The sequence below is a fragment of the Dioscorea cayenensis genome, chromosome 5, assembly GCF_009730915.1.
Source record: "Dioscorea cayenensis subsp. rotundata cultivar TDr96_F1 chromosome 5, TDr96_F1_v2_PseudoChromosome.rev07_lg8_w22 25.fasta, whole genome shotgun sequence".
In the NCBI taxonomy this organism is placed as follows: Eukaryota; Viridiplantae; Streptophyta; class Magnoliopsida; order Dioscoreales; family Dioscoreaceae; genus Dioscorea; species Dioscorea cayenensis.
In genome coordinates this window covers 4,483,156-4,510,933 of record NC_052475.1, presented here as the reverse complement: position 1 = coordinate 4,510,933, position 27,778 = coordinate 4,483,156, and the positions used below count along the sequence as shown (strand labels likewise).

The 27,778-nt window shown below is 35.4% G+C and overlaps 4 protein-coding genes across 6 annotated transcripts; 2 read left to right on the top strand and 2 right to left on the bottom strand.

Annotated features, from left to right (window-relative positions):
* Positions 1 to 4,224: 4,224 nt before the first annotated feature.
* Positions 4,225 to 9,100, top strand: LOC120260951 (leucine--tRNA ligase, cytoplasmic-like). Its single transcript, XM_039268548.1, has 2 exons — positions 4,225 to 4,344; positions 5,610 to 9,100. The coding sequence occupies exon 2, from the start codon at positions 5,798 to 5,800 to the stop codon at positions 8,918 to 8,920; it is 3,123 nt and encodes a 1,040-aa protein (XP_039124482.1). The 5' UTR covers positions 4,225 to 4,344; positions 5,610 to 5,797; the 3' UTR covers positions 8,921 to 9,100.
* Positions 9,101 to 10,454: 1,354 nt separating this feature from the next.
* LOC120260647 (probable serine/threonine-protein kinase At1g54610) lies at positions 10,455 to 15,706 on the bottom strand. Of its 3 annotated transcripts, none has more exons than XM_039268176.1 (9): positions 15,626 to 15,706; positions 14,838 to 15,318; positions 13,980 to 14,264; positions 13,563 to 13,880; positions 13,163 to 13,390; positions 12,208 to 12,308; positions 11,983 to 12,097; positions 11,385 to 11,825; positions 10,455 to 10,951 (listed from the first exon to the last, which is right to left on the bottom strand). In XM_039268176.1, exons 2-9 carry the CDS (start codon positions 15,219 to 15,221, stop codon positions 10,802 to 10,804), a joined length of 2,022 nt encoding a protein of 673 aa, XP_039124110.1. In that variant the 5' UTR covers positions 15,222 to 15,318; positions 15,626 to 15,706; the 3' UTR covers positions 10,455 to 10,801. The 3 variants fall into 3 exon arrangements, with proteins under 3 accessions (XP_039124110.1, XP_039124113.1, XP_039124112.1); XM_039268179.1 differs by having other exon boundaries at positions 11,385 to 11,822; XM_039268178.1 differs by having other exon boundaries at positions 15,526 to 15,638.
* A 2,215-nt stretch (positions 15,707 to 17,921) lies between these two features.
* Positions 17,922 to 21,522, bottom strand: LOC120260648. Its single transcript, XM_039268180.1, is given in 5 exon segments — positions 17,922 to 18,194; positions 19,125 to 19,332; positions 20,025 to 20,285; positions 21,071 to 21,245; positions 21,247 to 21,522. Coding segments are annotated over 4 exon segments (861 nt in total). The 5' UTR covers positions 21,477 to 21,522; the 3' UTR covers positions 17,922 to 18,194; positions 19,125 to 19,137.
* Positions 21,523 to 25,813: 4,291 nt separating this feature from the next.
* On the top strand, positions 25,814 to 26,784 carry LOC120262024 (ethylene-responsive transcription factor ERF022-like). The gene is given in 2 exon segments (XM_039270059.1): positions 25,814 to 26,151; positions 26,154 to 26,784. Coding segments are annotated over 2 exon segments (507 nt in total). The 5' UTR covers positions 25,814 to 25,841; the 3' UTR covers positions 26,351 to 26,784.
* The last annotated feature ends 994 nt before the right edge of the window (positions 26,785 to 27,778 follow it).

Genomic DNA, 27,778 nt, shown 5'->3' with positions numbered 1-27,778 from the left:
AAATCTTTTAAGAAATTAGAGAACTTAACTACTGCCCCCAAGATCGTCAACGTTATGCGAGACTTCAACTACAAAAAGCTCAACACCACCACTTACTCCTTCAACTCCTCCAGTATATATTATTGGCCACGGTATCTTTGGCATTGTCTATAAAGGAATTGTCCCTGAGATTAGGGCTCTCATTGTCATAAAAGCGTTGCATTTACAATGACGCTAATAGCGTTCAATAGCAACCATGGACGAGAGAATGGGCGGCAAGTTCAAGCAAAGGGAGGTGAGGAGAGTGTGTGAGAACAACATTCTCTAGTCAAGAAATTTTTTTCTAAGAAATGGACCCCACGTAAATGTACCCTTACAACAAGGATCTGGTCGGCTGATTTTGGGGGGTTTAATTGTTTCTTTGGAGGAAATTATTGGAAGCTTAAGCTTAACTTTTTGAGTGGCTGAAACAATTGGAGGTTTCTGAGCTGCATTGAGAATTGTTAAAGTAAGGGAAGGTGGGAGCTTGCTACTTTACCACTGCTCTTCTTCTTTTTCTTCATCAACCTAATCTTTCCCTAGAATTTTTTTTTCGGTGTCTGAAAAAAGAAGCATCTCAGTTTGGTTTTTGGAAGCTGAAGACGCATCTCCACCGGCTATTCATCGTCAAGTTTAGAGGTAGGTGACCTCGTTGTTGCGTTATATGTTTTGATCTAGTGAGGCTATTAGTTGCTTTGATCTTGGTTGCATGCTCCTTTCTCGTTTGCTTGAGGTTGTTTTAGTCTTTTTGTGTTGTGAACCTGCTGCCTTTCTAAAGCCTTTTAGCCTCTTATTTGTTGTGGTGAACTTTCGTGTTTATGCTCTAAAGCTTTGCTTTTGTATATTTATATGTAATTTGGGTTATGTGCTTGCCACCTTGTTTATATGTTTTAAGTGTATTTATATTGAAACTTGTGTAAGTGTGTTCACATATTTGTGTATTTTCTCAACTTACTGGTGGTTTTTATTACTGAGTTTTTCTGGAATGTGTGTGTGTGTGTGTGTGTGTGTGTGTGTGATGTAATACTTACATGTATTATCTTTTTGGAAAATATTTTTTTGTATGTTGATATCCTTGCTGATATATATATATATATATATATATATATATATATATATATATATATGTTAGTTCTGAAGACTTGGATTGGAATTATATGACAAGCTAGAGTTGACGTGGCAAAAAGATGTGGCATGACAATTATAACTTGGCAAAAAGGAGAACTGACAAGGAAGATGATGAGGCTAAATGCGTGATGGGCTAGAAGATCATGATGAAGTATATTTGTCTAGAGATTTTTCTTTCATTGGTTCTATTGAAGAATAATTATTTTTCAGAAGAACATCAAGGTAAAGGGATCTCATTAAAAAGGGTAAGTTTTATCTTAGGTATGATTTTATTTATATTTTCCAAGATCCGGAATGATAAATCATATCTTTGGTAAACTCTTTTTATGAAAGATCTATTTTAAAAAGAGAGGAATTATTCTTTATTAGGAGAAGATCATCATGGAGTAAAAGATAGTAAGAAGGCTAATTATGGATGGAGCTATTCAAGAAGATTGATTGAAGATTAGTTGAGGATTGATTGAAAATTTGAAGACCCAAGCATGGATGATTGGAGATCATGCTTGGAAGATATTGAAGGCTAAACTTGGATGAGAAGAGATTAAGTTTAGTAACAATATATCCATAATTCAAATGAAGATCATATGGGAAGACCAAACTTGAACCAAGTTTAGAAAAAAGATCATGAGATCTTTTGTAGCTATCTTTGGTGAGATGGTTGTTTGCGCCTTGGTGGGTGCGACCCTCGGGAGAGGAGACTTGCTGAAATGACGTGAGGAGGGAAGCAGTTACATGCAGGAGGAGCTCGAGACGAGTAAACTACTACGAAGTGAACTAAAGGAACCGGGAGGTTGAAGGTGTCGCAAGTTCAGTTGCAACTAGGCTAGAACTCAGTTATGTTCACCAAGGTGGGCAATGTTGCAACTGGGTGTTGCAATATCTAACTTTGGAAGGTGTCCAAGTTAGAAAGCCGCAGAGAAGTCTAAAAGAGGAGGATCTATTGAGATGTTGATGCGTCTATATAAAGATACCCTACTTAAAGATTTAGGATGATCCACGCAAGGAAAAGACCCTTTGGTGAGGGTTGAGGAGTGTGGGCATCGGGCAATCTTAAGAGAGGTTTTCTTTGTCATTGTAAGGGTGAAAGAGTGTGTTTGTACTCTTCATACCTAACCTCTTTTAGTGGATTGTTTCTCCTGGCTTTGCCCCCCAGATGTAGACAAGGGTTTGCCCAACTGGGTGACCATATTGTGTGTCTCTTTCTTGGATGCTTGATTGTGAGTGTATGCCTTCATTACTAGTGAGTTTAGCGAAAAACTTTACACACACCTACCCCTCCGGAACTAACAATATATATATATATATTCTTATATTTAATGTTTGGATATATTTATAAACTATGATTATTGGATTTCTGTTCTTGAGTTTTTGGTTGTTGATTGGTCTACCCTCTTCAAGCCTTGAGTTGTGGTCAGTTAGGTTTTAGTCCTTGGGTTAAGAGTTAATTTTATTCTTACTATAGGATATTTTCATCAGAGTGACCCTAGCTTCAGACCTTGAGTTTTAATTGAGGATTAAATCCGGTAGCATTTGAGGAACCCAACTTTGTAGTCCAAAGCCAGGTAGGCTCTCGCACCCATATAACTCCGTAGTTCTGGTGTATGGTTAATTATTTAAATATTTATAAAGTTATTTTTTTGTGAAATTCTGGTATTATTTTTGTTGGTATTATAGTATTATTTTGTTATTTGTTATTTACTTATTTATATTATAAAATGGTTTATTCTGTATTTTACAGTATGTATTCTATATTCTTGCGGGTTTTTAGTACATTTCCACTTCTGGCAACTTGCCCAAGTAGAGAGAAGTAAGTCATAGCCATGTACATATGTTTTCTGTAATAGCGCTACCGGACATGCATGTCCGTTCGACTATGGTCAAAGATCCGACTTCAACTGTTGATATTCTATCTGTTCCAACTTCACAGTCGAAGATCCAGCTTCGAGCTGTTGATTATGTTTATTAGTCAAGGAAATGTATAATTCTGGTTTTCAAGTATTTTTCTGTATTCTGAATATTTTTGTATTATGATTATTTTTCTGTATTCTGAGTATATTTTGTATTTCTATTTGATATATAATTATTTCTATAGTTACCTATGTATTTTTTTGTTATTTTGCGATCCTACTGGGCCCTTGTGGCTCATGTACTCTGTTGTTTCCTTTTTCAGGTGGCGAGTAAGCTTCGGATTGCGGTGTACTTGGGTTTATTTTTTGTATTTGTCTTCTTTTAGTAACTGAACGTAGAAGTTGTATACCTCGTAGTCATTATCTGTTGAATGAGATTTTTATTGTCTATATTCTGGTCTTAAACTGTAAAGTGTGGCATTTTGTATTTTTGTAGGGCTACTAAAAGCCCATACTTGTATTACGTCTATTTACTGTTATTTTGTTTGTATTTCTATACTATTGTTCCTTGTTTATTTGTTGGTGTTGACTCTGACTAGATCTGTGATCTGAGGCCTTGCACCTGGTGGGGTCCAACCCCGTTGGATGCGGGTAGGCCTGTCAGTGGACTTGGCTTTCGGGCTGGGGCGTGACAGAGTGTTGCTCGTCGAATTGGCATGCTCTAGTCTAACCCTAACATCGTGGTGAGACTAGCAATACGCAGCATCGTTCAAGATATACTCGACGGTGAAACTAAGCCACCGTTTGTCCCTAGATCCAAGCGATCCATGAGCTTTAGCTCAAATGACCTCCTTCTCAACTTACAGAACAACACCTCCAACTATAATGGTTTGCTTTGTCAATCTAAAATAATAAAACCAACGTCACTTAAGGGTGTGGATTGAGATTTCTCAATCAAAACTAATAAAAGTACTCTCCATGACCAAATTAATACAGGGGAACTAAAGAGCCAACTTGACCTACTTAGAGGGACCATACAAGGGATTAAACCTAATTTAAATAAGAATTCACTGTTCTAAGTAATGTTTCAGTGAAATTTTATAAATCATTTTTAAATTTTTAATAAAGAAGGGTGTGAATGTAATTATAATAAGTTGAGGGATTTCCTAGTAAAGTTAAGTTATGAAAAAAAAAACCCTTTATAATGGAATATTAGAATGATAAAACCCTGGAGTGCTACAGAGAGAGAGAGAGAGAGAGAGAGAGAAGAGCTCTCTCTGGTTCTGGAACGGCTGGCTTTGTTGAAGCGCCTTCTCAGAAGCGCGACGCTTAGATCTAGATTTCCATCGAGGTCAGTAGCCAATCTTTGATCAATCTAAGTAGTGGCACACCAAATTTGCATTCCTCTATTCGATTCTTTTTTGTTAGATTCCCACCAATTTTTGTAGCTTGTAATCTTGCGCTTTATTTTATTTGTTGGCTGATTTTCAAAGTGCTCTTTTTTTGGTTTAGTATTTGATTTTGATTCTTTATGATTTTCTGTTCTGATTTGGCTTTTGATGCAAAGTTGGACTTTTTTTTTGTTTGGCTGCTGTTGTGTCTGTCTGGTTCTCAAAATTCCTGATGCGAAGATGAGGGTTTGCTTTTTCTTTTTTTCCCTTAACTTCTGTTCATACAAATCTACTTGTTATATGTGTTCTCAGGGAAAAGAAAGGTTACGTTTTTCTGTAGGTATACCTTTGTGGTTCTATATATTTGAGGTCCTGGTTTGTTTATTATTCAAAGTTTCACCTTTTTTTTTGTTGTGTTTGGGCTAGTATGTTGGTTTGGTTATTGATGATGATATCATGTCAGATGATGGATTGTTTTCCTTTAGTTTTAGTCTATGCGAATCTACATGTTATCTCTGAAACAGAGAAACAAATTTTATAAAAAATGCTTTTTTGTCAATTTTTTTGTGCTTCTTCTGTATTTTTGTTAGTTCTGCTTGATTTTCACTTACAGTAGAACTCCTTAGTTCACCATTGTAAACTAGAAAGACTGAATGAGGTGGGATTTGTTTAGCTAGTGCCAAGTTGCAACCCTTCTATTTTTGTGTTTCAGCTGCTGATTTTTTTTTTGTTTTTCTAGGCAAGAAAATTGGGATTATCTGTTTCTTTTCTTGAATGCTATCCATACTAATCTTCATGTTATATGTGTTCTTCTCCATAAAAGCACCGTGTTTTGGTATATTTTTTAATGTTCTAATATGCTTTCTTCATTGGTTTCCACTTTTCTTTTCTTTTTTTTTTCTATTTTCTATTATTTTTAATGCTAATGCGTGAGCTTGGTCTTGAGGTTCTCTGGCAAAGCTGGAGTTTTATTGGATCTATTTTCTGTAATTGTTTCCTATGTTAACCTAGATATACTCTTGGCAAAAGAAATGTTGCATTTTTTTCTTCAAGATTTGAGGAATCAATACTGTAATTTTAGCTTCCTCATTTTGTCAAAGGGTTGTTATCAATTTCAATTCCAAATCAAATTGTGATTTTATCGCTCATAAATTGGAACAGATTATCTGTGCACTTAATTCAGTTTGAGAGGAATTTCCTGATTTGAGCCATCCTGTCTTTATAGGTGGTATCACGAGGAAATGGCCTCAAACACTGAGGGAGGGAAGGAGTTTCGCAAGGAGGGACCAACTGCTCAAGATCCAATCTGACGTCCAGAAGCATTGGGAGGAGCATAAGGTTTTCAATTCAGATTCCTGCAGCAAACCTCCTGAGCCTGGGGAGAAGTTCTTTGGTAACTTCCCCTACCCATATATGAATGGTTCATTGCACTTGGGGCATGCTTTCTCTGTCTCCAAGCTTGAGTTTGGCGCTGCCTTTCATCGATTGTGTGGCCGAAATGTACTCTTGCCTTTTGCATTCCACTGCACTGGAATGCCGATCAAAGCATCAGCAGACAAGCTTGCTCGGGAAATCCAAAAGTATGGGAACCCCCCTTTGTTTCCATCAGCTGAGGATGATTCTGCTGAGGACATTGCCGAGGAAACCAATGGTGATGAAGGCATTGTGGTTGCACCTGATAAATTTAAAAGCAAGAGGTCCAAGGCAGCTGCTAAATCCGGTGGTGATAAGTCACAGTGGGAGATTATGAAGAGTTTTGGGATTCCTGAGAGCGAAATTTCTAAGTTCGCAGATCCACATCATTGGTTAACGCATTTCCCGCCTCTTGCTGAAGCAGACCTGAAAGCTTTTGGCTTGGGCTGTGACTGGAGGCGATCATTCATAACGACAGACATGAACCCATTTTATGACTCTTTTGTTCGGTGGCAAATGAGGAAGTTGAAGAGCATGGGGAAGATTGTGAAGGATATGAGATACACTATTTATTCCCCGTTGGATGGGCAGCCATGCGCAGACCATGATCGAGCATCTGGTGAAGGAGTTCAGCCGCAAGATTATGTTCTGATAAAAATGGAAGTTGTTCCTCCTTTCACATCAAAACTGAAGGTCTTGGAAGGTAAGAAGGTGTATTTGGCAGCCGCCACTTTGAGGCCAGAAACAATGTATGGACAAACAAACTCATGGGTGCTGCCAGATGGGAAGTATGGGGCTTTTGAAATAAATGATACTGATGTCTTCATCATTACACAGAGGGCTGCACTTAATCTTGCTTATCAGAAGTTATCTAGAGTTCCAGAAAAGCCGACTTGCTTGCTTGAGCTGTCTGGCCGTGATTTGATTGGTCTGCCATTGAAATCTCCTCTTTCTTTTAATGAGATTATTTACTCACTACCCATGCTCACAATCTTGACAGACAAGGGTACAGGTATTGTAACAAGTGTGCCCAGTGACTCTCCTGATGATTACATGGCTTTACAAGACTTGAAATCAAAACCAGCTCTGAGGTCCAAGTTTGGGGTGAAAGATGAGTGGGTGTTACCTTTTGAAGTTGTACCAATCATCAACATTCCTGAATTCGGAGACAAAGCAGCAGAGAAAGTCTGCATTGATCTCAAGATCAAGAGCCAGAATGACAAGGAGAAGCTTGCTGAAGCAAAAAGGCTAACATATTTGAAAGGTTTTACTGATGGTTCAATGCTGGTTGGGGAGTTCAAAGGGAAGAAAGTTCAAGAAGCAAAACCATTGATCAGGAATGTGCTTCTGGAAACCGACCAAGCAGTGATGTACAGTGAGCCTGAGAAGAAAGTCATGTCTCGATCTGGTGATGAGTGTGTTGTGGCCCTCACAGATCAGTGGTACATTACTTATGGTGAGGCTGAGTGGAAGGAGAAGGCAGAAGCTTGTTTATCCGGCATGAATCTCTACAGTGATGAAACACGACATGGATTTGAACACACATTGAGCTGGCTGAATCAGTGGGCATGTTCACGGTCATTTGGACTTGGTACTCGCCTTCCCTGGGATGAGCAGTTCCTAGTGGAATCACTTTCTGACTCCACTCTTTACATGGCGTATTATACTGTAGCTCATCTTCTGCAAAATGGGAATATGTATGGGTCTGGTTCCTCAATGATAAAACCCGAGCAGATGACTGATGATGTTTGGGACTATATTTTCTGTGGTGGGCCAGTCCCTGTATCAGACATCCCGAGTTCTATCCTCAGCAACATGAAGCAAGAGTTTGAGTATTGGTATCCCTTTGATCTCCGCGTTTCAGGTAAAGACCTGATCCAAAACCACCTCACCTTTTGCATTTATAACCACACAGCAATCCTGCCAAAGCACCAGTGGCCTTGCGGTTTCCGTTGCAATGGCCACATCATGCTTAATTCTGAGAAGATGTCCAAGTCCACAGGAAATTTCAGAACTCTTCGGCAGGCTATAGAGGAGTTCTCCTCTGATGCCACTAGGTTTTCTCTGGCAGATGCAGGGGATGGCTTGGATGATGCAAACTTTGTCTTTGAAACTGCAAATGCTGCAATATTGAGGCTAACAAAGGAGCTCACATGGATGGAAGAAGTATTGGCCTCCGAATCATCTTTGCGAGTAGGTGGCCCTGCTACTTACGCGGATCGTGTGTTTACCAATGAAATAAATATTGCCGTCAGATTGACTGAGCAACACTACCAAGATTTTATGTTCAGGGAAGCTCTCAAGACAGGCTTTTATGATCTTCAAGCTGCTAGAGATGAATATAGATTCTCCTGTGGCTCAGGGGGAATGGATCGAGACTTGTTGTGGCGGTTCATGGATGTGCAAACCAGACTTATCACTCCCATTTGTCCACATTATGCCGAGCATGTATGGAAAAATCTGTTGAAGAAGGATGGTTTTGTCGTAAATGCAGGTTGGCCAACGGCAGAGTCACCAGATCTTACTCTTAAGAGTGCAAACAAATATCTACAGGACACGATCGTGTTGATGAGAAAACTGCTCCAGAAGCAAGTTTCTGGCTCTAAGAAGCCTAAAAAGGGCGCTGCTGCTTCTCCGGCAGTGGAAAACAAGTTCAATGCCGGTCTTATTTACGTAAATGAACAGTATGATGGATGGAAGGAAGAGTGCTTGACCATACTAAAAAGTAAATTCGATGCTGAAAAACTATCATTCAAGCCTGACCAAGAGATTCTGGAAGCTTTAAAACAAAGCAATGTAGGACAAGATGCGAACTTTAAACAGATTCAGAAGCTTTGTATGCCTTTCTTGAGGTTTAAGAAGGATGAGGCAATTACTGTTGGTCCCCGAGCACTTGATTTGAAGCTACCATTTGGTGAGATCGATGTTCTTCAAGAAAATATCGACTTGATAAAGAGGCAACTGGGTCTTGACCATGTTGAGATTTTGTCAGCATCAGATGATTCTGCTCGTCGTAAAGCCGGCCCTCACATTTCGTTGCTAAATCAGAATCCTCCTTCGCCCGGAAATCCGATTGCCGTATTCATGAACAGTGCTGACTTTGAAACGCAAGCTGCAGCTTAGTTCGTGATTTGGGTCTTTTTCTCTGTTATACAAAACAATGTTATCTATGCTTATTTTTGTATGCCTTTGGGCTAGTTTTCTTTAAACTTTGATACTGTAATGTGTGCAAGGCCTTTTATTACTTTTGTTTGTATTTCCTTTCATGTCTATTTTTGTAATCAAGTTCTTAATTGATTTGTATGCTATAATAAAGTCTCTAACAAATATTCTAAGAGATCTTCCTGTAAAATATAAACAATTACCAATATAATTTGTCATTATTAATATCCATAATTCACAAGCAAACTCATATATTTATTTATAATTACAAGAGGTGATTTCAAATTTAAGGACTTGGTCTATTCGTGTAATATCAAACAGAATTTTATAGTATCTAATACTTTCTAATCGTGCCAAAATATGATAACTAACAGTAACTGTTAGATCATGATCTAACCACTGCTATCAAACATCCCTAAATTAAAACCTAAGAGGGCACTAATAAAAACATACACTAAATTAAGCTATAGATGTACACAGATAACAAATGTTTTATATATATATATATATATATATACTATCTCCTGTGGCAAGATGAAAACGTGTGCCAGATAAAGAGGCAAAGACAAGAAACAAGCAAAACCATATGCTTACTTCAGGGGCACGAACAGAATATACTTTTCATTTAAAGTCTAAATTAAACATCAAATTTCAACAATTAAATGTTTAACAAACATCTTAATCCTTGCTCTTAACTTTTATCCTCATTTTAGCAAGCCTTAATTAGCTTTCAGTTAGGCGTTACAACTGGAAGACAGCAAAACCAACTCACTGACCATGCAATGCAAACCTCAAGCCTCACTTCCAATGTGCAAAGCCATGCAAGAACCATGAGTAAAACTAATAACTGCCTCTTTCTCCCACTTCATATAAATCCTATAAAAATCTCAATTCATCTTCAACACAAGCTCTTGCCAATGAAGACCATATTAACAATCACATTCCTGATCATACCACTACTCTTTGTAGCTTTAGAATCAAGTCATGGATTGAATGAAACCCAAGAAGTGAAGTCTAACAGCTCTGTTTGGCTCGCGAAGGCGCACCACCACCGGCGCCAAAGAGGATGCTCGTACAGACCATGGATATGCAAGGAGAGATTCCCGCCTTTCGAATGGAGACTCTGCTGCAACAACCACTGCGTTGACATCGGCTTTGACAATAATAACTGTGGGCTATGCGGGATTCGGTGTCCATTTTCTTGTCAATGTTGCAATGGTGTATGCATCGATACGATGATCAATCCTCTTCATTGTGGCTCTTGCAGCAATCGCTGCCCGATCGGTTCTCTTTGTAGTTACGGCCTGTGTAGTTATGCAGAGCCTCTGCCTCCTTTCCTGTTTTCTCCCAAGCACCGAAAGGCAACACTGCCGGAGCCTCCGGTGCTGAAGAAGTAATATATCTACAAATCAATGAACAAAAACATTTGTTGTTGCAACAAAGTCTAAACTACTATAGGATCTTGCTATAACATGAAAAGAATAACAAGATTCACTTCATCGAAAACTTGATTTATTTAACTATATTCATCTCACCATCCACTAAAGAAAGATAACCGAAGATATGTACACACTTTGTCGTTGCTAAATCTATTTACAACGGGGTACTTGAAGCTGATAAGGGATACTGATGAAGTTCTAACAATTACCGCACTCTACAGTACCAGCTGTATTCCGCATCTGAAACTTGTATACAGGGAACCACCACAAGGCAGATGATTCTGTTTCCAATCTAAGATTACTTTTCCTCCTTGTATTCTGGCAGAACTATCAGCAGCTTTTCAAGCATCTGAACCAGGAATTTTTACAGGATAAAGTTGGGTTCAAAGAGTCCATTTTTTCACTAATTCATCTTTGTTTTATCTAGCTGAGCTTTGCGAATGCGGATGGCTTGTTGCATTATCCGATCACGCTCTTTGAGCATCTCTTCCACATTTTCCCCTGGATGCATCAGTGGCCCAGAGTACCAGACACTATTCCTTTCATTGTATGCCTGAATTCAAACGGGGAACATTAGTTTTAAAGTGTAGAAAAAGATAAGGAGAATTAAAAAACAAATAAATACATCAATAAATAAATAAACATATACAGTAAGAATGTGTCTGAGACTTAGCAGGTCATTTGCTGATGAGTTCTTTGTGTGTTACTCAAAATATCACCTAATGGCACATGAACAAAGGCATAATTCAACATACAGATATGATCACAATAATAAAACATACAAGGTAAGTGTTTCGCACTTTAGAGTAATAAAATGTTAAGGGGCTAAAAGTGTCATTCATGTAAATTTCAATTTGGAATGGCAAGACTCATATACTTGCATATTCCAAAAATGATGATAAAAGTTAAAAGTTCTGCAGGATTGACATTTTATGAATATAAATGGTCAATCTTTAAACCCAAATTTTAGGATTCAATGTACTTACCATTAAGGGTTCCATATTTTCCATACGATCTTCTCTCTTGTGCGAAGAGGACTGTTTCTCTGGAAATTTCTCATGGTGCTCAGAAGAATTCAGTTGTGTGTGTCGAGAGTTCAAACTGCTTCTTGACGTCGCTGTATCAGCTGAGTTGGACAAGCCAGCACCTCCTCCCTGATGTGCGAGTGATGTTTGTGTCCGCAACAGGCAACTATTTGATGGCCTCAATGAACTTGATGACTGGGCAGGTAGTAGCTGAGGCTCACCGCACACTCTTTTGTTCAATGAAGAGCCAGATGTACTACCAGAGTACACCAATTTGCCGGGAGGAAGGAAATGATTCACTGCCGAACCTCTTGGAAGCTCCATTGAATGCCCTGACCCACTCTCCCCTTGTCGATTGTACTTCCCACTAATGCTTTTGGGAATTGCCTGAACTTGTCGCTTCTATGTACATACCAAATGAAACAATGATGGTTCTTTATCAGTAAAATATGATTTCAACTATTTTCTTGTAGGTCTGCAACACTGAAAAATTCAGTACAACTACACTACAAACAATGACATATATACATTTTTTTCCTTCTGCAAGACAGAACATTACCTGTAGTGGCACCTGAAGTTCGGCATTGGCATCTGGCATGGGAACACGAGCTATGGATTCCTTTGAAGCCCTTCGAGATTCACATCCCTGCCCCTCCATAGCTGCAGCTTCTTGCCTGTGAAATGACTCAAAGATAATCACATGTCAAAGAAATAGTGCTGCAATTTATTCATTTTTTTCATGTTGCATTTCTGATATTATATGTCCCAGGAAATATGAAATCACCTCCTATCATTATAAATCCGGAGTTTAACATCTTTCTCCTTGCTTGGAGGATATTTAGGCAAACTTGCAGGATCACAGGGAAGAGGCATTGTGGTGAAGAACTGAAAAAAGGAATAAAATGGAATTTAACGGGTATTAAAAATATATAACAGAAATAAATCACATATTACAAAAGTAGAAGAGTTTGTTTGCATAAATTCCTCTGCAAAAACTCAAAATTATGCATATACCTCAGAAAGTTTCTCCTTTTATACCCATCCCTTGAAATTCTAACAAATATAGACCTATGGTGGTTGACAATGGGTTAACACACTAAACCATTATATTGATTTAGGAAAGAACTATTAGCCTTCTTTTAAATACCTTAAAAGTTTTATTTTCTCAAGTATCCTAGTTGGGTGTATAAAAACAACTTCATATAGATACAAAAATATTTGCAAGATCCAAATTTATTTTATAAATGTTTATAATTCAAAGTTAAAAAAAAAATCATCTGTATGCCTATAAAGGTATTCAGGACATTCTGCATATTTTGCAACCATTAAAAAATGATAATAGATATTTAATCAGACTCAATGGGTTGGGGGTGTGTGTGTGTATGAACCTCAATTTTTAAATGCTATATATGAAAGAAACATTTTAACAGTGTGCTTAATTTCAAGCTTTTATATGGGTAAAAGAAATCTTAAATAGAATAATACAAGAGGGGGAAAAAAGGGTTCTCATGGATGTATATGTATACATATATGTATAAACACTAAAAGAAGAAATGCAAGAGAGAAATTACAGAGCTGTACAGAGAAATGAGTTAAACAAGAGGCATCACACGAAATAAAAACTCACAATCCTTAAAATTCCTTATATGCTTAGCATCGGAATGATATAAAATGGAACTAGAAATATAATAAGAAAGGCGGGTAGATATGAATCAGCAATAGAGTTGAGTAGTTCTTACATTACTCTGAAGGGCAGAAGCTGCGGTTCCTCGATCTGCTGGATCTATTGCAAGAAGGGTCTCAATAAGAGCTAAGGCTGTTGGAGGGAAACCTCTAAATCTGTCAGCAAGACGACATGGACATGGGAGTCGAGGTCTGATAACTGTTGCAGCTGGAAAATTTGCTCTCCTCCAGTACTCCTCAGGTGGAGCACCACAAAGCTTAAAAATATTATGCAATTGCTCCACCTTTAACAGGTTCAACAGAAAAATGAGGTCAGAGAAGCCTTACTGCAGGCATCAGCAGTTATTTTGTGTTCTCAGTCATTTAAATCATGTCAAGAAGAAAACATATGAATTGATTTACAGCCTCACTAATTTGAAAGCATACGCGATTGAGAAATAGAGTGTTAGGGCAAACCTCATTCGCTCCTGTCATGATTGGCTTCCCAGCAAATAACTCTGCTAGTATACAGCCAGCGCTCCACAGATCAATGGAGGCATCATATCTTGTGGCACCAAGCAAAAGCTCAGGTGGTCGGTACCACAGTGTTACAACACGGGTTGTTAATGGCCTTCTCTGACCAGGACTGTAGAACTTGGACAGGCCAAAGTCAGCTATTCTAAGGATGCCATCATTACCAATAAGAAGATTAGAACCCTTGATGTCTCGATGCAGAACACCACGATCATGACAATGAGCAAGGCCGCAAAATAGTTGTTTCATGTAACATTTAATCTGAAACCAAAGGAAGGTGATGCAAGTGAGAATAGAGTACAAGAATGAAAAATTAAACTAGAGCATAGAAGGCAGTTATTAACTCCCGAAAGACAAAACCTGTGCCTCTGTAAACCGGACAGTAGCATTTCCTAAAAGGCCAGCAAGATCATGCTCCATATATTCCATTATCAGATATAACTCACGCGATGTTACTGATGGAATCAAACCCTCAAGTTTTACGACGTTTGGGTGATCAAGTCGACGCAGAATATGAATTTCTCTAGCCATAAAGCTGATACTCCCAGGATCTGTGTCTGAGAACTCTACTTTCTTAAGGGCAACAACTTTGCACTTTTCAAGGTCAAAAGCTCTGAACACAACACTATAAGTTCCCTTTCCAATCTGTATTTACATATTGCAGTTCAAAGAAAAAAAAAATTAGCATACCCAGTCACTAAACCATAAACACTTCAAAACTCTAGTGCTTTTGTGATTGCTAGGTTACAAGCAAAATCCCCCTAGGAGGCAATAACTTGATTTCCCAAATACACAGCAGTTTTATAGTAATATATGATCAAACACCGAGTTATAAATTTCTATGTCTAAATAAGAGTGAAAGTGAATACCAAAGACAATCATGATAACAATCTAATATCAATAAATTGAGTTCATAGAGAACTGGTGATGAACATCTACTAAAATGATTTATTTCTTTGGAGAATGCTCATAGCTGCACATGCCATTAACATAAGCTAACATGGTTAGGAATCGATTGAAAGATAGTGAGTCTAGAGCATATATTTGTTACTCCATTAATTTCATCACTCATAAGCATAAAATCAACAAGGCAGTTGCTGTCTACATCATTTAATATTCACCTATTCAACGATACCAAACACAAAACATATAATATTCACATACCACACAGACACAAAACCAAGTATAGCAAGATGCATTTCAATGCCAGAAGGAAACCTGCTCATAAAACTGAAAAGAAGAAATTTTCCGAGGCTGCCACTCTATCACTGCCTCCCTGGCCTCCGTCACAAGCCAAACAGGCCAGCCAGCAGCAACATGCTCTGCTACAAAACTATTTGGAAAACTAGCCACACGAGAACCATACTCTCCTCTATTAGCACTAACTCTCAAATGCAAGTTCCTCTCATTCACACAACCATCCACAATAGCATTTCTCTGATGGCCATACGTCTTATGCACCCTATCAACATCAGAGAGAGCTTTCTTCTCCCCTTCAATACCATGATCTTTACCTCGCCGTGAGAAATTTCTCAGGCTTCGACCTCCCTGAGTCTCATTGTCCTCCTCCCTCTCAAATCCCTTCCCAAAGATGCAGCCCATAATAGCTGAGACTCACTGCCCAGGATCACCAACACTCACTGCCCAGGATCACCAACACTATCTTCCAAGTTTATCACTGATCCACCATTGAGCAACCCTGCAAAAAAAAATCCTTTATCATAAGCAAAAAAGCTGCATTCTTTGAATGACAAACACCTCAAAAAATTCACAAAAAATTCAACTTTCTCAGATTGTAACTAATGCTCCAATACCAAACTGAATAAATCAATGAAAAAAATCACAATAATAGGGTTTCGAATCGAAATTGAATGAAAATAAACAGTCTCTGAAACCCTACAAAAACCTCAAGTTTGAGAAACCAAATTGACACTAGGATTGAAATGAGAACACGAATTGGGATGGAATTCAGAGAAGAAATCAAATGAAAATCACCAAAATCATACCCAAATACCACAAGACTTCCAAATTGAGATCCAAAGCCGGCCTATTTCAGAGAAATTTTTTTCTTTTTCTTTTCTTTCTTTTTGGATTTATTAGATAGGAAGTCTCTACGTGGCATATCTTTCTGGGTTTCTCTTTTTGATTTTTTAGATTAATTCATTTAAAAAAATAAATAATATATGGAAAATTTAAAAATATCATTATTTGAATGTAAAAATTATTCGTTTAAAAAATTTCAAAAAAAAAGAAAAGAAAATCACATCTTTATTAGAAAAATGCAAATATTTTCTCTCTAAATTATTTGATTTTTATAAAAAATACTACTAAAGACTTTTTTATCAATTTTTTTTTCTTTCTACTCAGTTGTTTTTTTTTAATTCAACCTAACAATAAAAACAGCTTCCCATTCCATGCTCATCCAAACACACTTTTTTTAATGTATTTATTTTTAAAATTTAAAAAATATTTTTTTCTAATTTATAAATATAGTCTTTTAATATAAAAATATAAAATATGTATTTCTACAACGATATACAAAATAGCCAACAACCATTTGATTTGATTTGTTGGTATAAAATTTTCTGAGTAAGATATTTCTCCCAACTATATATTATTATCAAATTATAATACATAAAAAAAAATCCCTAAGTATAATTATAAGCGGCATTGCGTTTGCATTCAAAATTAATATATATATAATGGAGTAACATTTGGGTAACTTATATAAGAACAAAACTTTATAAAATTGGATAAATACAAGAATAATAAAAGAGGCAAGTATGTGCGTAAGTAGTGCCCACAAAACATGTTAGTTCTAAGTCAAGATGTTTGGTTGCTCACATGTGAGGGAGACAAGATCACAAGGCTTGTTCTTGCTAACTTGTTCATGGTGTATGCCTTCTCAACAAGTCCCATCACAACTTATATGGTCCAAAAATAAAACAATTATTATATGTTGTAAAAAGATTTATTTCATTATTATTATTATTATTATTTTTATTAGTGACAAGGGAAATGAGAAGCGCGCATCATAAGAAATTGATCATCAAGACATACACACTCACTTAGTAATATGAAAATTGGGCTACAAACTAGTTCTTATATCGAGACCCTAATGACACCTGTGCATACAGGACCTTCTATTGCTCATGTTTTTCCCACACAGAGCACCTTTGCTCACTATGAGTTGAGAGGATTTGAACATGCAAAACCCTCCTCACCCGAAGCATAGGAAACAAATATCTTATTTATTGGATCAACCCTTATATAGTAAACAACTGACTTATCTATTGGGTCAACCCTTATATAGTAAACAACTGACTTATCTATTGGGCTAGCCCAACTTTCGCTAACATGATTTATTTTTTATTTCCATATTAAAAATAAAAAATTCAAATAATATTGTTCTCTTAAGTGATAGATATAGGGATAGAACCCTAGTCAGGGGATTAAAAATAATAGATTGTTTTGAAAAGTACAAAAATAAAAGTAAATTATCAATTGGAAGATTATTGTTTCCCGTGATATTTAACCTCATGTAAATAAACAAATTTAAAAAGATGTAAAAATATTTTGGATATATTTTTCTGAATATTGTATTAAGAGGAGATTTCAAATAATTTTCAAAATATTTTTTTTTAATGGAAACATACTTTCAAATAATTATAGAGGCTTTTACATTCCATCTATTGAAACATACTTTCAGTTTTAATGGAAAACCCCATAATCATTTTGTTAGAACCAATTATATCTATTTTAATAATAAAAAAAAGGTCATAATTATTTAGTAAAAAAATTATATATCAAACATTAATGATAAGATTATAAAAATTTTACATAAACAAAAAAATTAAAAAGGTATAATCAATGAAAAATATTTTCAGATCTTTTTCTTTCTGTTCCTCTATTGAAAATGCCTCGATGAGTCCCTCTATTTTTGAAACGTCTTGACTTAGTTAAAGATCTTCCTAGTCACTCTCTACTTTTAAAAACGCACTCTATTTGGAGACTGAGCTGAGCATTTTAAAGTAGAGGGCCCTGGTTAGAGCTTTTTAACCAAGTGTATCACTTTCAAAAGTAGAGGGACTCAATGGAAAGACGTTTACGAAAGAGAGGGACCAAAGTATAGAGAAAAGTAGAGTGACCAATTAGTGATTATACCAAAGAAAAAAACACTTCAACACTTCATTCAACATGAACTGTGTAGACAATACTCAACAGCGTGAACAAACAAATAATTTTAGAGATGAGAATTTAAAGATCATAAATTGCCCAGATACATGCCCTAAACTCATGAAATATAAATACATCTATCTGATGATATACAAAGGTCAGCTAAGGTTTGAAAAACATAATTTATATATATATATATATATATATATAAAAGACATTTCCATGGAAATGAATACAAGTGTATGCGTGTTTATGGTTGCTATACATTTGTTTGGAGAAAAGAATAGCAAAACCTGTCGTTGCCATCATGAGCGGCACCGATACACAATCCAAGAAATCAAACTTCATCTTCCCAGAGAACAAGGGGATGCACCATTGATGTTCCACAGGCCAAATTGTCTAAGAGATCAAGAGTTAGCACCATAGGATTTCAAATGTATCAAGCACATAACTTGCAAGCTGTTGGAAAACAATTAAAAGATGCTCATGAAATGCTTTTGAAAGGATAAGTAAAAGCAAACTAGTTTTCTAGTCATTACATATTCAATCTTCTCAGAGTCCCCAGCAAACTTTTAGTGGCACTTCCTCGAGGAGGAATACTATGAATCAGAGTTTCCATCACAATGGTATCAAGACAGAAACAATGAGTTCCCATTACAATGGTATCGAGACAGAAACAACGAATGTGCTATTTGTACAATAAAATCACTTCCACTGGGAAGTTCTATTCTTGAGAATAAAACACTTAAGTAGTGAGAAAGTCAAAATTCAAACCAAGCCTCAACAACTGATTCATGCCATTATCATCTTGCATGATGCACTTGCTCTAAAATATATGCTGTAGATAATTTACCAATCAGAATGAATAGAACTGAAAAAAAAAAAAAACATGAGAAGAAATATGTTTCCAAATTTACAGAGAATGTGATTGTTACAGGTTACTCCCACATTGGTTAATTTGGATATTTCATCTATGTGGGACTATTAGTTACCGAAACAACTTATAGATTGACTTCAAAATTTACAGATTACAAATAATGAATTTCAATTTAGTCTTTGTATGCCTCCAAAGGTCAGCCATAAACCAAATTTTGGTTAAAAATAAAAAATTAATCTTTGAGAGAATCTGAAATTTTCTCTTTATCGTTGAACTAAGCACACAACCATATTAACCAAAATGAGAACCTAAGGAGATAGGCAACTCTCTATGATCTATGTAATCCCTTGAAATACCTTATTAAACAATTTTTAGATGAAAAAAATGAGACATTGATATAAAAATTGTTAATGTTAAACAAAATAGCTATTTAAACTTTAATGCTTTGTTACCTGAAATGGTTGTCTAAGACAAGCTGAAGGCATTCAAAGTGGAATAGAGGAAGTCCAAGAATCCTGTCCCCTTAAGAAGGCCTTTTCCCGTCAAGAGCTCAAAATCAATCAACAATAAGAAGCCTATAATAGCCACCTTCCCATTTAGCAATTCATTCTTCCCAGTAAAGCCAAAACCCTCAAAATTTTCATCAACCACCATCCTGACCTGAAACCGAATGTAACAAGTACAAAGAAATCTGAAAAAGCTTAAAAGTGCATCATATACAGTGATTAGCAGACTTGAAATTGATCTTATGGAAAAAGTGTGCTAAACTGCTAATCAGCTAATAGCCAAATATTTTAAGGATGCATGGCTATTGACTGACTTCATCAGTGAATATCAAATCCTACCATAGATAGCAAAAATGAAAAAAGAAAATAAAAGGAGAGAAGATGAAGAAGAAAAGTTGGCAGAAGATGGCATCAATCAATCTCTTAAAATTTGTAGAAAAATAATCTCATTCACAAGCACAGAACTTGTACACTTAAAAAGGAAGAGAAAGACTCATTCAAATTTTATGCACAAACTTTTCAATAACCAAACTCAAACTTGGAATCTTTTGAGTTAATATACATAAATAGATGTCAGCTTTTTCTAAAATTAGTTTACGGTTTGTGTTGCACAAATAAAAGCAGAGAACTAGTAGGACAAAAATTATAATTGAAGCTAACTGCAACAAGAGCAGATAAACTTGAGAGAAATTTCAAAGAAACTTCCATATTTCTGTGCAAGAAAAACAATGTGAAAAGAGAACAAGACAGGAAATCCAGAAAGTTAGAAAAATATTGAACTGGCAAAGATGGCAAACTAAAATTCTTGTTTTTCTTTTGGAGAGAGGGAGAGTGAGGGAAAGAGACCTCTTCCACGTTAACATCAGTTGCAGTAAAACCAGGTTGAGCTCTCCCACTAAAAACGATCTCAGCAGCCCCTCCAGATTTGGCCTCTCCACCCGTTCTAATATAGATATTCTCACCATCTATCTTCACAGGGTATACAAATAACGATCTTAAAGGAGGAGTGAGGACCCTTAGTACTGGATTTTTGGGATACCATTCCTTTATTGTACCCGTCCGAAGGTCAAATGTGCTATCAGTTGTTGGGCAAACTATGCATCCATCCTGGAAAAATATCCAGAAAATTCAGCAAAACAAAAAATAAAATTAGATTATGCAATTCAGATATAATAACATGTCTACTTAATGCTTCACAAAGCCTGCATTACTGTAGTTCAACTATTGATCAGAAGTTAATGAACCTCTACCCTAGCAGCAAATAGTTTGCCCAACATTTTTGTGCATTGCCTTGATGAAGCATACCCTACTGTTATTCAACTATTGATATGAAACTTGTGAATCTTTAACCTACTTGCATTTATTAATGGATCAAATTTATCAATGCAACAGCATAAAACTCTAGCCATTGTATTATTACTAATAATTAGATTAAATAACATTAACAAGCTAATTCAATTTCCTCCCAAAAACATCCATGTTATCATTCAATTATTGCCCAACTCATAGATATTTCTAGGACAAGCACATAAAAACTCAACCAACAAAATAAAGTGTTTTCCTGTATTTGTTCAATGAAATTCTAGTCTGCTCTCAATTCCTCCATTAATGCTGCATGTTAAGAAGGTAAGGCATTTTGACAATGGATTAAAGGCAAGGGTCAACGAGCACTGAAGCAAGAACAAATCACTGGTTTTGAGAATCAGTGAAAACAAGTCCCTTGATGAATCTAGTAATGCATGGACTTTATAACTTGAGAGAGTTTTTCATCAAGATTCTAAAATCAAGAAAAGGCACCAATGGACAATTCAAAAGCAAAATCATTAGCTTTTCATAAAAAAAATCCACAAATGGTTTCAAAACACAATGATTCATGGGTGGAGGAAGGTCACCTGGCTAAGCTTCGCATTGAGAAGGCCCTCAGAGTAGGCACCCTCAGCAGGGGAGCGGTTCTCAATGGCGAAGACCTCATCCTTGTACCAAAGCAGCAGGATGGTCTCCCGGTCCTGAATGATCACCCGGCGTTCCCCTCTGGGCAGCGCGGCCAGCGGCACCACCGGAACCCAGCCCTTCCCCCACACCGCTTCCCTCACTGCTCTCACTCACCTCGGGCTCCTCTTGCTCCACTCCCTGGGAGACCTCCGTGGCTTTGCAGGTCAAGCACCGGAGAAGAGGTCGGGCCAGAAGGCGAGGATGGCGGCGGATAGGGATGAGGGCTGTCTGGTGATGGGGAGGTGAGGAGAAGAGCAACGCCCCGGCGGCGGCGGTGGAGTGGAGCTTGTATGAAGCTGTGGCCATGGACGGAGCTCGAGGATGAGGTTTTCAGGGAGAGCCACGAAGTATGGATAACAAGAGACGAGGATAATGCGAGATGAACAGGGACTTTTCTGTAATTTTAGATCTTAATTGGGACCTGATTGCTTAAAAGCCATAATTATATTTTAGTCCCTCTAGCAATTTTATTTTTTTTTTTGGGTGTGATTAATCATCAATTTGTTGCATTAATTTTTATTTTCGAATTTTCTATTAGTTTTTCCAAAAAAAATATTAAATTAAATCTTATTTTAAGAAAAAAATTTAGCATTTTTTTTTGGCTTGGCAAGTGTATTTTTTTGGATTATAAATATTGAGATGGGGATTTTTGTGTAATTTTAATATAAATTGGGATCACATTGGTTAAATTATAATTATCCTTTACTCCCTTTTATCAAGTACTTGTTTCTATAACCCCTTTAGTTGCTGATGTTGAAATATAATCAAATTTTTAAAAATAATTTAGATTTTTGGCCTTGTGTTTATGTCGGTTTTTTTTTGTGCTTATTATTATCAACGTTACAAGATTATTATGTCAGCATGATCTAATGGAACAAGAAACATGTGATCTTAAATTGATCTTTAACTTTACTTGTTCTTCTATTTTTACTGGAATATCTGAAATATCTGGCTTGAGAGAAACAATCGGATTTTTAACTTTACTTGTTCTTCTATTTTTACTATTTTATACAAGTCCGCTAATATGCTACTTTTTCCGAGCTTTCAGCAGATTCGAGTCGCGATCGACGAGAAAATCTCCAGGCGCCATGAAAGGATCAAGCCCTTCCTCAACTTTCTGAACACTAGACCTTCAGATTTTATCGGCGATTCAGCGAACACTGCTGCTCCAGAGTAGTTCCCCTCTTCCTAGTAGGGCAGAGCTGCGTGTCTCCGGGATGGTAGCTTTTCGCTGTCCGAACTTGCTTTCTTTTAGCTTCTTTTTCACGTTGTTGCTCTGCATCGCCTCTATTTTTACTCATCTCCCGGTGAGGATTTACGTCGATTCTTCTCTTTTTAGTTCTTTGTTTGCTGTCTTTTCCTCATTGTGTTACCATGTACTCTTCTTTCTGATAAATCGAGTGGTTTATCCACTTTTATCAAAAAAAAAAAAAAATTGATCTTCCACCAAATATTCTCTAAATTTTTTTTATAACTTCTAAAAAAATCATGTATATATATATATATATATTGAAAAGTAGATACACCATGAATTTATTAAGTAGGGAAGAATATAAATAAAAAAAAAAATTCACTAGGCCTAAAAGATACAAATAAAGAAATAAACCTAGAGAAATCAGAAATGGACAAAACAGACAACCGGAAATAGAAAGCACAATAAGTTGATGGACAGCAGGAGAGTGAACACCTACAAGGTCTTAGGCTACTTAAATAAGTGCTTTTGAGTTCAAATATTTGTGTAGGTAAAATAATAACACCATGTGAGAATGATGTGCATGTTATTCATCTGATCTTAATATGTAGATAACAAAAAATAATAATAATATTTCAAACCAAATCATATTATTAACATGCATGTTGAAATTTTTTTCCTAATTTATAAGCAACTATTATTTTTCAAAAAATGGGATGAGTCAACAGTAAAAGATAATCAATCAATTTTTCAACCATGATCCAGGGTGGATTTGTAATATCAATTACTCATCTTAAAAATACATTGTTATTTTTTAAATATTTCAGATCAAATCATATAAATCAAGTAATTATTAATATGTTGATTTTTTTTATTTATAAGTAATTATTATTTTTCAAAAAATGAGATGAGTCAATAGTAAAGATAATCAATCTCTAGACCTATGATCCTAGGTGAAAATGTAATACCAATTGCTCATCTTAAAAATACATTGTTATTTTTTTATATAACATCATTTTTGGTTTAAGTATTTTATTTCAATATAAATTTTCACCTTTATATTTTCAAAATTTCTAACTGTTTAGTATAATTCATAGCTATATATAATTAGTTTTTTTATTTGTTTTCAACGCTATGTGAGTAATTTTCATCATGGGTAAGCAAATTGTTTTATTCATTTAATTTCTCTATTCAAAATTTTTTTAACATGAGAAAAATTCAATTAGTATATCAACATTAATTTTTGTTCATGATAAAATAATCGTATATTTAAGATAACACGACAAATAACAACTAAAATCATTTTTAATGGAAAAAAATTAAATATATATATATATATTAAATATTTTGAAAGCGACCAAGAATGACTTTACCCTTTCTTTTCCCAACTAGTCCAAGTCCAAGCACACCAACAAAGTTTCATAAAAACAAACAAAAAAAAATCTAAAAACACAGATATAAACCAGCTCATACTGAAATTAAAGATGTGTGTAATTTGGTCAAGCCAAGTGCAGCATGGGTTCATACTAACTGACTAAAAGTTTGACTTAGAAACAGTGGGCAAAAAAGCTTAAGGTACATGGCCTCCTTGAAAAGTTATATGCAAAGCAAACAATAAAAAAACTCACCTCCATGAAAAGCCAAAGGTTGTCATACTTTTGACTTGAATGTTGGTTGAGATGATTCATTCATGAGATGGGAATGAAAATAATAAGGATGTCTCCCTTTTGGTGCATAGATATTAGTGGTACAAGAGTTTGTTGAACCTAACATTTTCTCAAACTTTAAATATTATAATCTTTGTCCATTCCTTATTATCATCATTATTATCATCTTTGTCAAAAGGATATATAGCTGGATGCCTCTTCTTATTGTTTGTTTGGAGGTGGTGGGAAGCTTCTCATAAGCTTCTTCACTAGCTCAAGTGATAGTGATATCATCATTCATCACTTCATTGTTCTCTGATCGATGTGTTTTAGTTAAAGTAAATAAATCACATTAATTTACTTAACAAAAATAAATCAAAGTGCAATATCACAACCGTATAATAATAATAATAATAATAATAATAATAATAGTAATAATAATGTATAAATTATCAAAAATGGGATGCATTAATTAATTAGTTCTCTAGTTACATATATATATATATATATATATATATATATATATATATATCACTAGTTAATATTTGTAGGTGTTATAATTCGTACTATATTTATACATTAGAAAATAGTTTTATCTGTTTTCAATTAGCATTATTTATAAATAGTTGTAACTCTAGTATTATTAATAATGTATATATTTTTGATAAATGTAGATGAACCATAAATTTATTGAAAAAAACAGTACAAAACCAAAACGACATAAACAAACAAACCACATAAACAAAGAAGCAAACTAGTCGAAACAAAACAACAATAAGATGAAACTTAATTAAATACAAATTAAGTCCGTTGGAGGTGAAGGGGAGATAGAAAAAGACACAAAATAAATAAATAAATAAATAAATGGACAAAGCAAAAAAGCAAAGATAGCTATCAGTCAAATATCTGAAGCTTCATTATGCGAGATATGCGATCCACCTGACACAAAGGTTTAAAGTCTCACAAAGATGAGACTCCTCAAGATCATAGATGAGAAAATGTGGGCTTTTCCCGTTCAAACAAAATATCTCACTGAATCTCACGAATGAAAAGGTTTCTCAGACCCTAAGAACCGGAGATTCTATTGATAGTCCAGTCAGACCATGCCTCTTCCTGATTAGAGGTCACATTTATAATATTAATTTCAATCATTCAAAACATATATAACAAGTGAACTTTTTCTCCATGCATATTATAACCCGAATTAAGGTAAGGATGGACTCTAAGTCAGTAATCTATACACATTATATTATTTTTAATTTAAAATTTCAATATATATATATTTATAGTATTATAAATGATATATATATATATATATATATATAACACAGGACAGTACATTCAATCATATGCCACACAAACTCTTTAGTCTACCATCACACATAAAAAACTAGTACACATATACACGAGCATTAAAATGGTTTTATTATAGTTTTTAATACTTTTTATACATTTCCCATTTTAAGAAACGACCAAGTTAGTACAAAGCAAAGCTAGCAATGCATTTACCACTCCAAAACAAACGCAATAAAATAACTCAAGTTACCAACCTATGCATGCACGTCCCACCACAGAAAACAAGTACACAGGAACGTACGGTACTGGTTGCCACGTGTTACGGATCACCGGCACGACAGCCAATCCGCACGTGCTCATCGTCCCCACGCGGACTTCCTTTCAATCCCCATGCATAATCCCACACGTAAACTACTCGGAAACCCCTCCTCTCTCTCTCTCTCTCTCTCTCTTCATATATATATATATATATATATATATATATACTTCGATCATAAGAACAAATCAAAAGGAAAAGAAGTAAGGAAGTCATTATATATGGAAAAATCAGTGAGTTATAGAGGAGTAAGAAAGAGGAAGTGGGGGAAATGGGTTTCAGAGATAAGAGAACCAGGAAAGAAGACAAGGATATGGTTAGGGAGCTTCCAGTCGCCGGAAATGGCAGCGGCGGCTTACGACGTGGCGTGTTATAAGTTGAGAGGTAAAGAAGGGCTGCTAAATTTCCCGGAGTTAGTGAATGAGTTTCCTAGACCGAGAAGTGAGGAAGCGGAGGAGATAAGAGTGGCGGCGGTGGAGGCGGCGGGGATGGTTGGGAGGTGGCCGGAGATGGTGAGGAGAGGGAGTGGTAGTTTGCCGGCTTTGAAGAGGTTGAGTCAAAGGGCTTGGGTCTGAGGAACTTGGGCTTGATTCACCCGAAGATGTGGGCGGAGCTCGCCGAGGCTCTGTTGCTTGCGCCGCCTGTCGTGGAGGTGGAGATGGGGTGGCTGATTTTGATGATGTTGAGTATGATCAATGTCTTTGGGCTTGGGGCTCTTAATTTTTATTAATATATATATATATATATATATTTTTTATTTAGAAAATGGACAAGCCACACCCCGAGATCAGGGTGCGATAATCTCAACATACTTGAAACCCTCACCTTGCACGAAGGCTTAGAATTAGTTCTTGGGTTTTTGGACTAAGGTTCTTGTTTAGTCCAAATAAAAAATTATTATTATTAGTAGTATTATTAGTATTGTTATTATTGAAAAAATTGATTAATAATTTGGGTAGATATATATTTTATATTTCTGTTTGTTTACAGACGTACATGCTCTGGTTTTTTTCTTGAGGATGAATGAGTTGTAGACAAAGGTAGTTAGGGACACGTGAAATGTACGTGAGTTCTTGAGGTGTTTGTTGGTTTATCAAAGATGTAGTACATTCACTATGATGATAATGATAAGAGGTGTTAAATAGTGTGTTGATTTAAGCTTCATTTTATTTTTATATAGAGAAAATTAAGATGGATGGATATATTTGGTGATGGTGCACTTTTGGAATCTGAATTATGCTTGAAATCATAATCTTATCTTTTAATTGTTTAACAAATAGTAAAAATATGAAAGATGTCATATTTAACATTATCACAATTAAGAATTTTTTTACGTAAAGAAATTGAAAGTATACAAAAGACATCTTTAATTTATGGCATCAACTACCAGTCTATTTTATTTTTTAAATCTGTTTTAGTTTTAATTATCTCCACAATGAGAGCAACCACCACTATAATGACCAAGTTGGTAAAGTTCTCACGTAAAAAATCAGAGTAATGACTTGTTCAATTATTAAAAAAATTAGTTTTAATTTTTGTTTGAAAAAAAAAGTCATGATTGCAATATTTTTAACGAATATTGTCGATCATAATGAGTCAGTTCGAGTTATTCAACATCGGAGGGCTAAACGTTAGTGTATAAAATGAAGACAATGTCAAGCCTTTCATAAGATATAAGTCAAAGAATAAAATAAAAAATTCCACATGTACATTATTTATCCAATATATACTATGTCCATACTCCATAGAATTACTACATATTTTCACTATTAAAAAAAAATCATTACAAGTGTTTATAACTCACTCTTTATTTTTGAAACCAAGTACATAATATATATATATATATAGACATGACTTTGATGTAGGGTAATTTTTTTTCTCTCTTATTTATGGTAACGTTTCTTGATTTAATTCCTTCATACATAGTAATATTAATTATTTGTTATTATTTATATTATTTGGTCTCGGATGAGAGAAAGATTTCTATTTAAAAAAAAAGTTTTTTTTTTAAGAGAGAATGAAGTGCTACAAGAAAAATATTAGGACAGAGAGTGTATTTACATATGTTCTCCGGATGTCTGTTTGGTGAGACCATGATTTTATGAAATTTTAATTGTAATTTGAGTTTTTAGTATAATTTTAAATTCAAGATACAGTG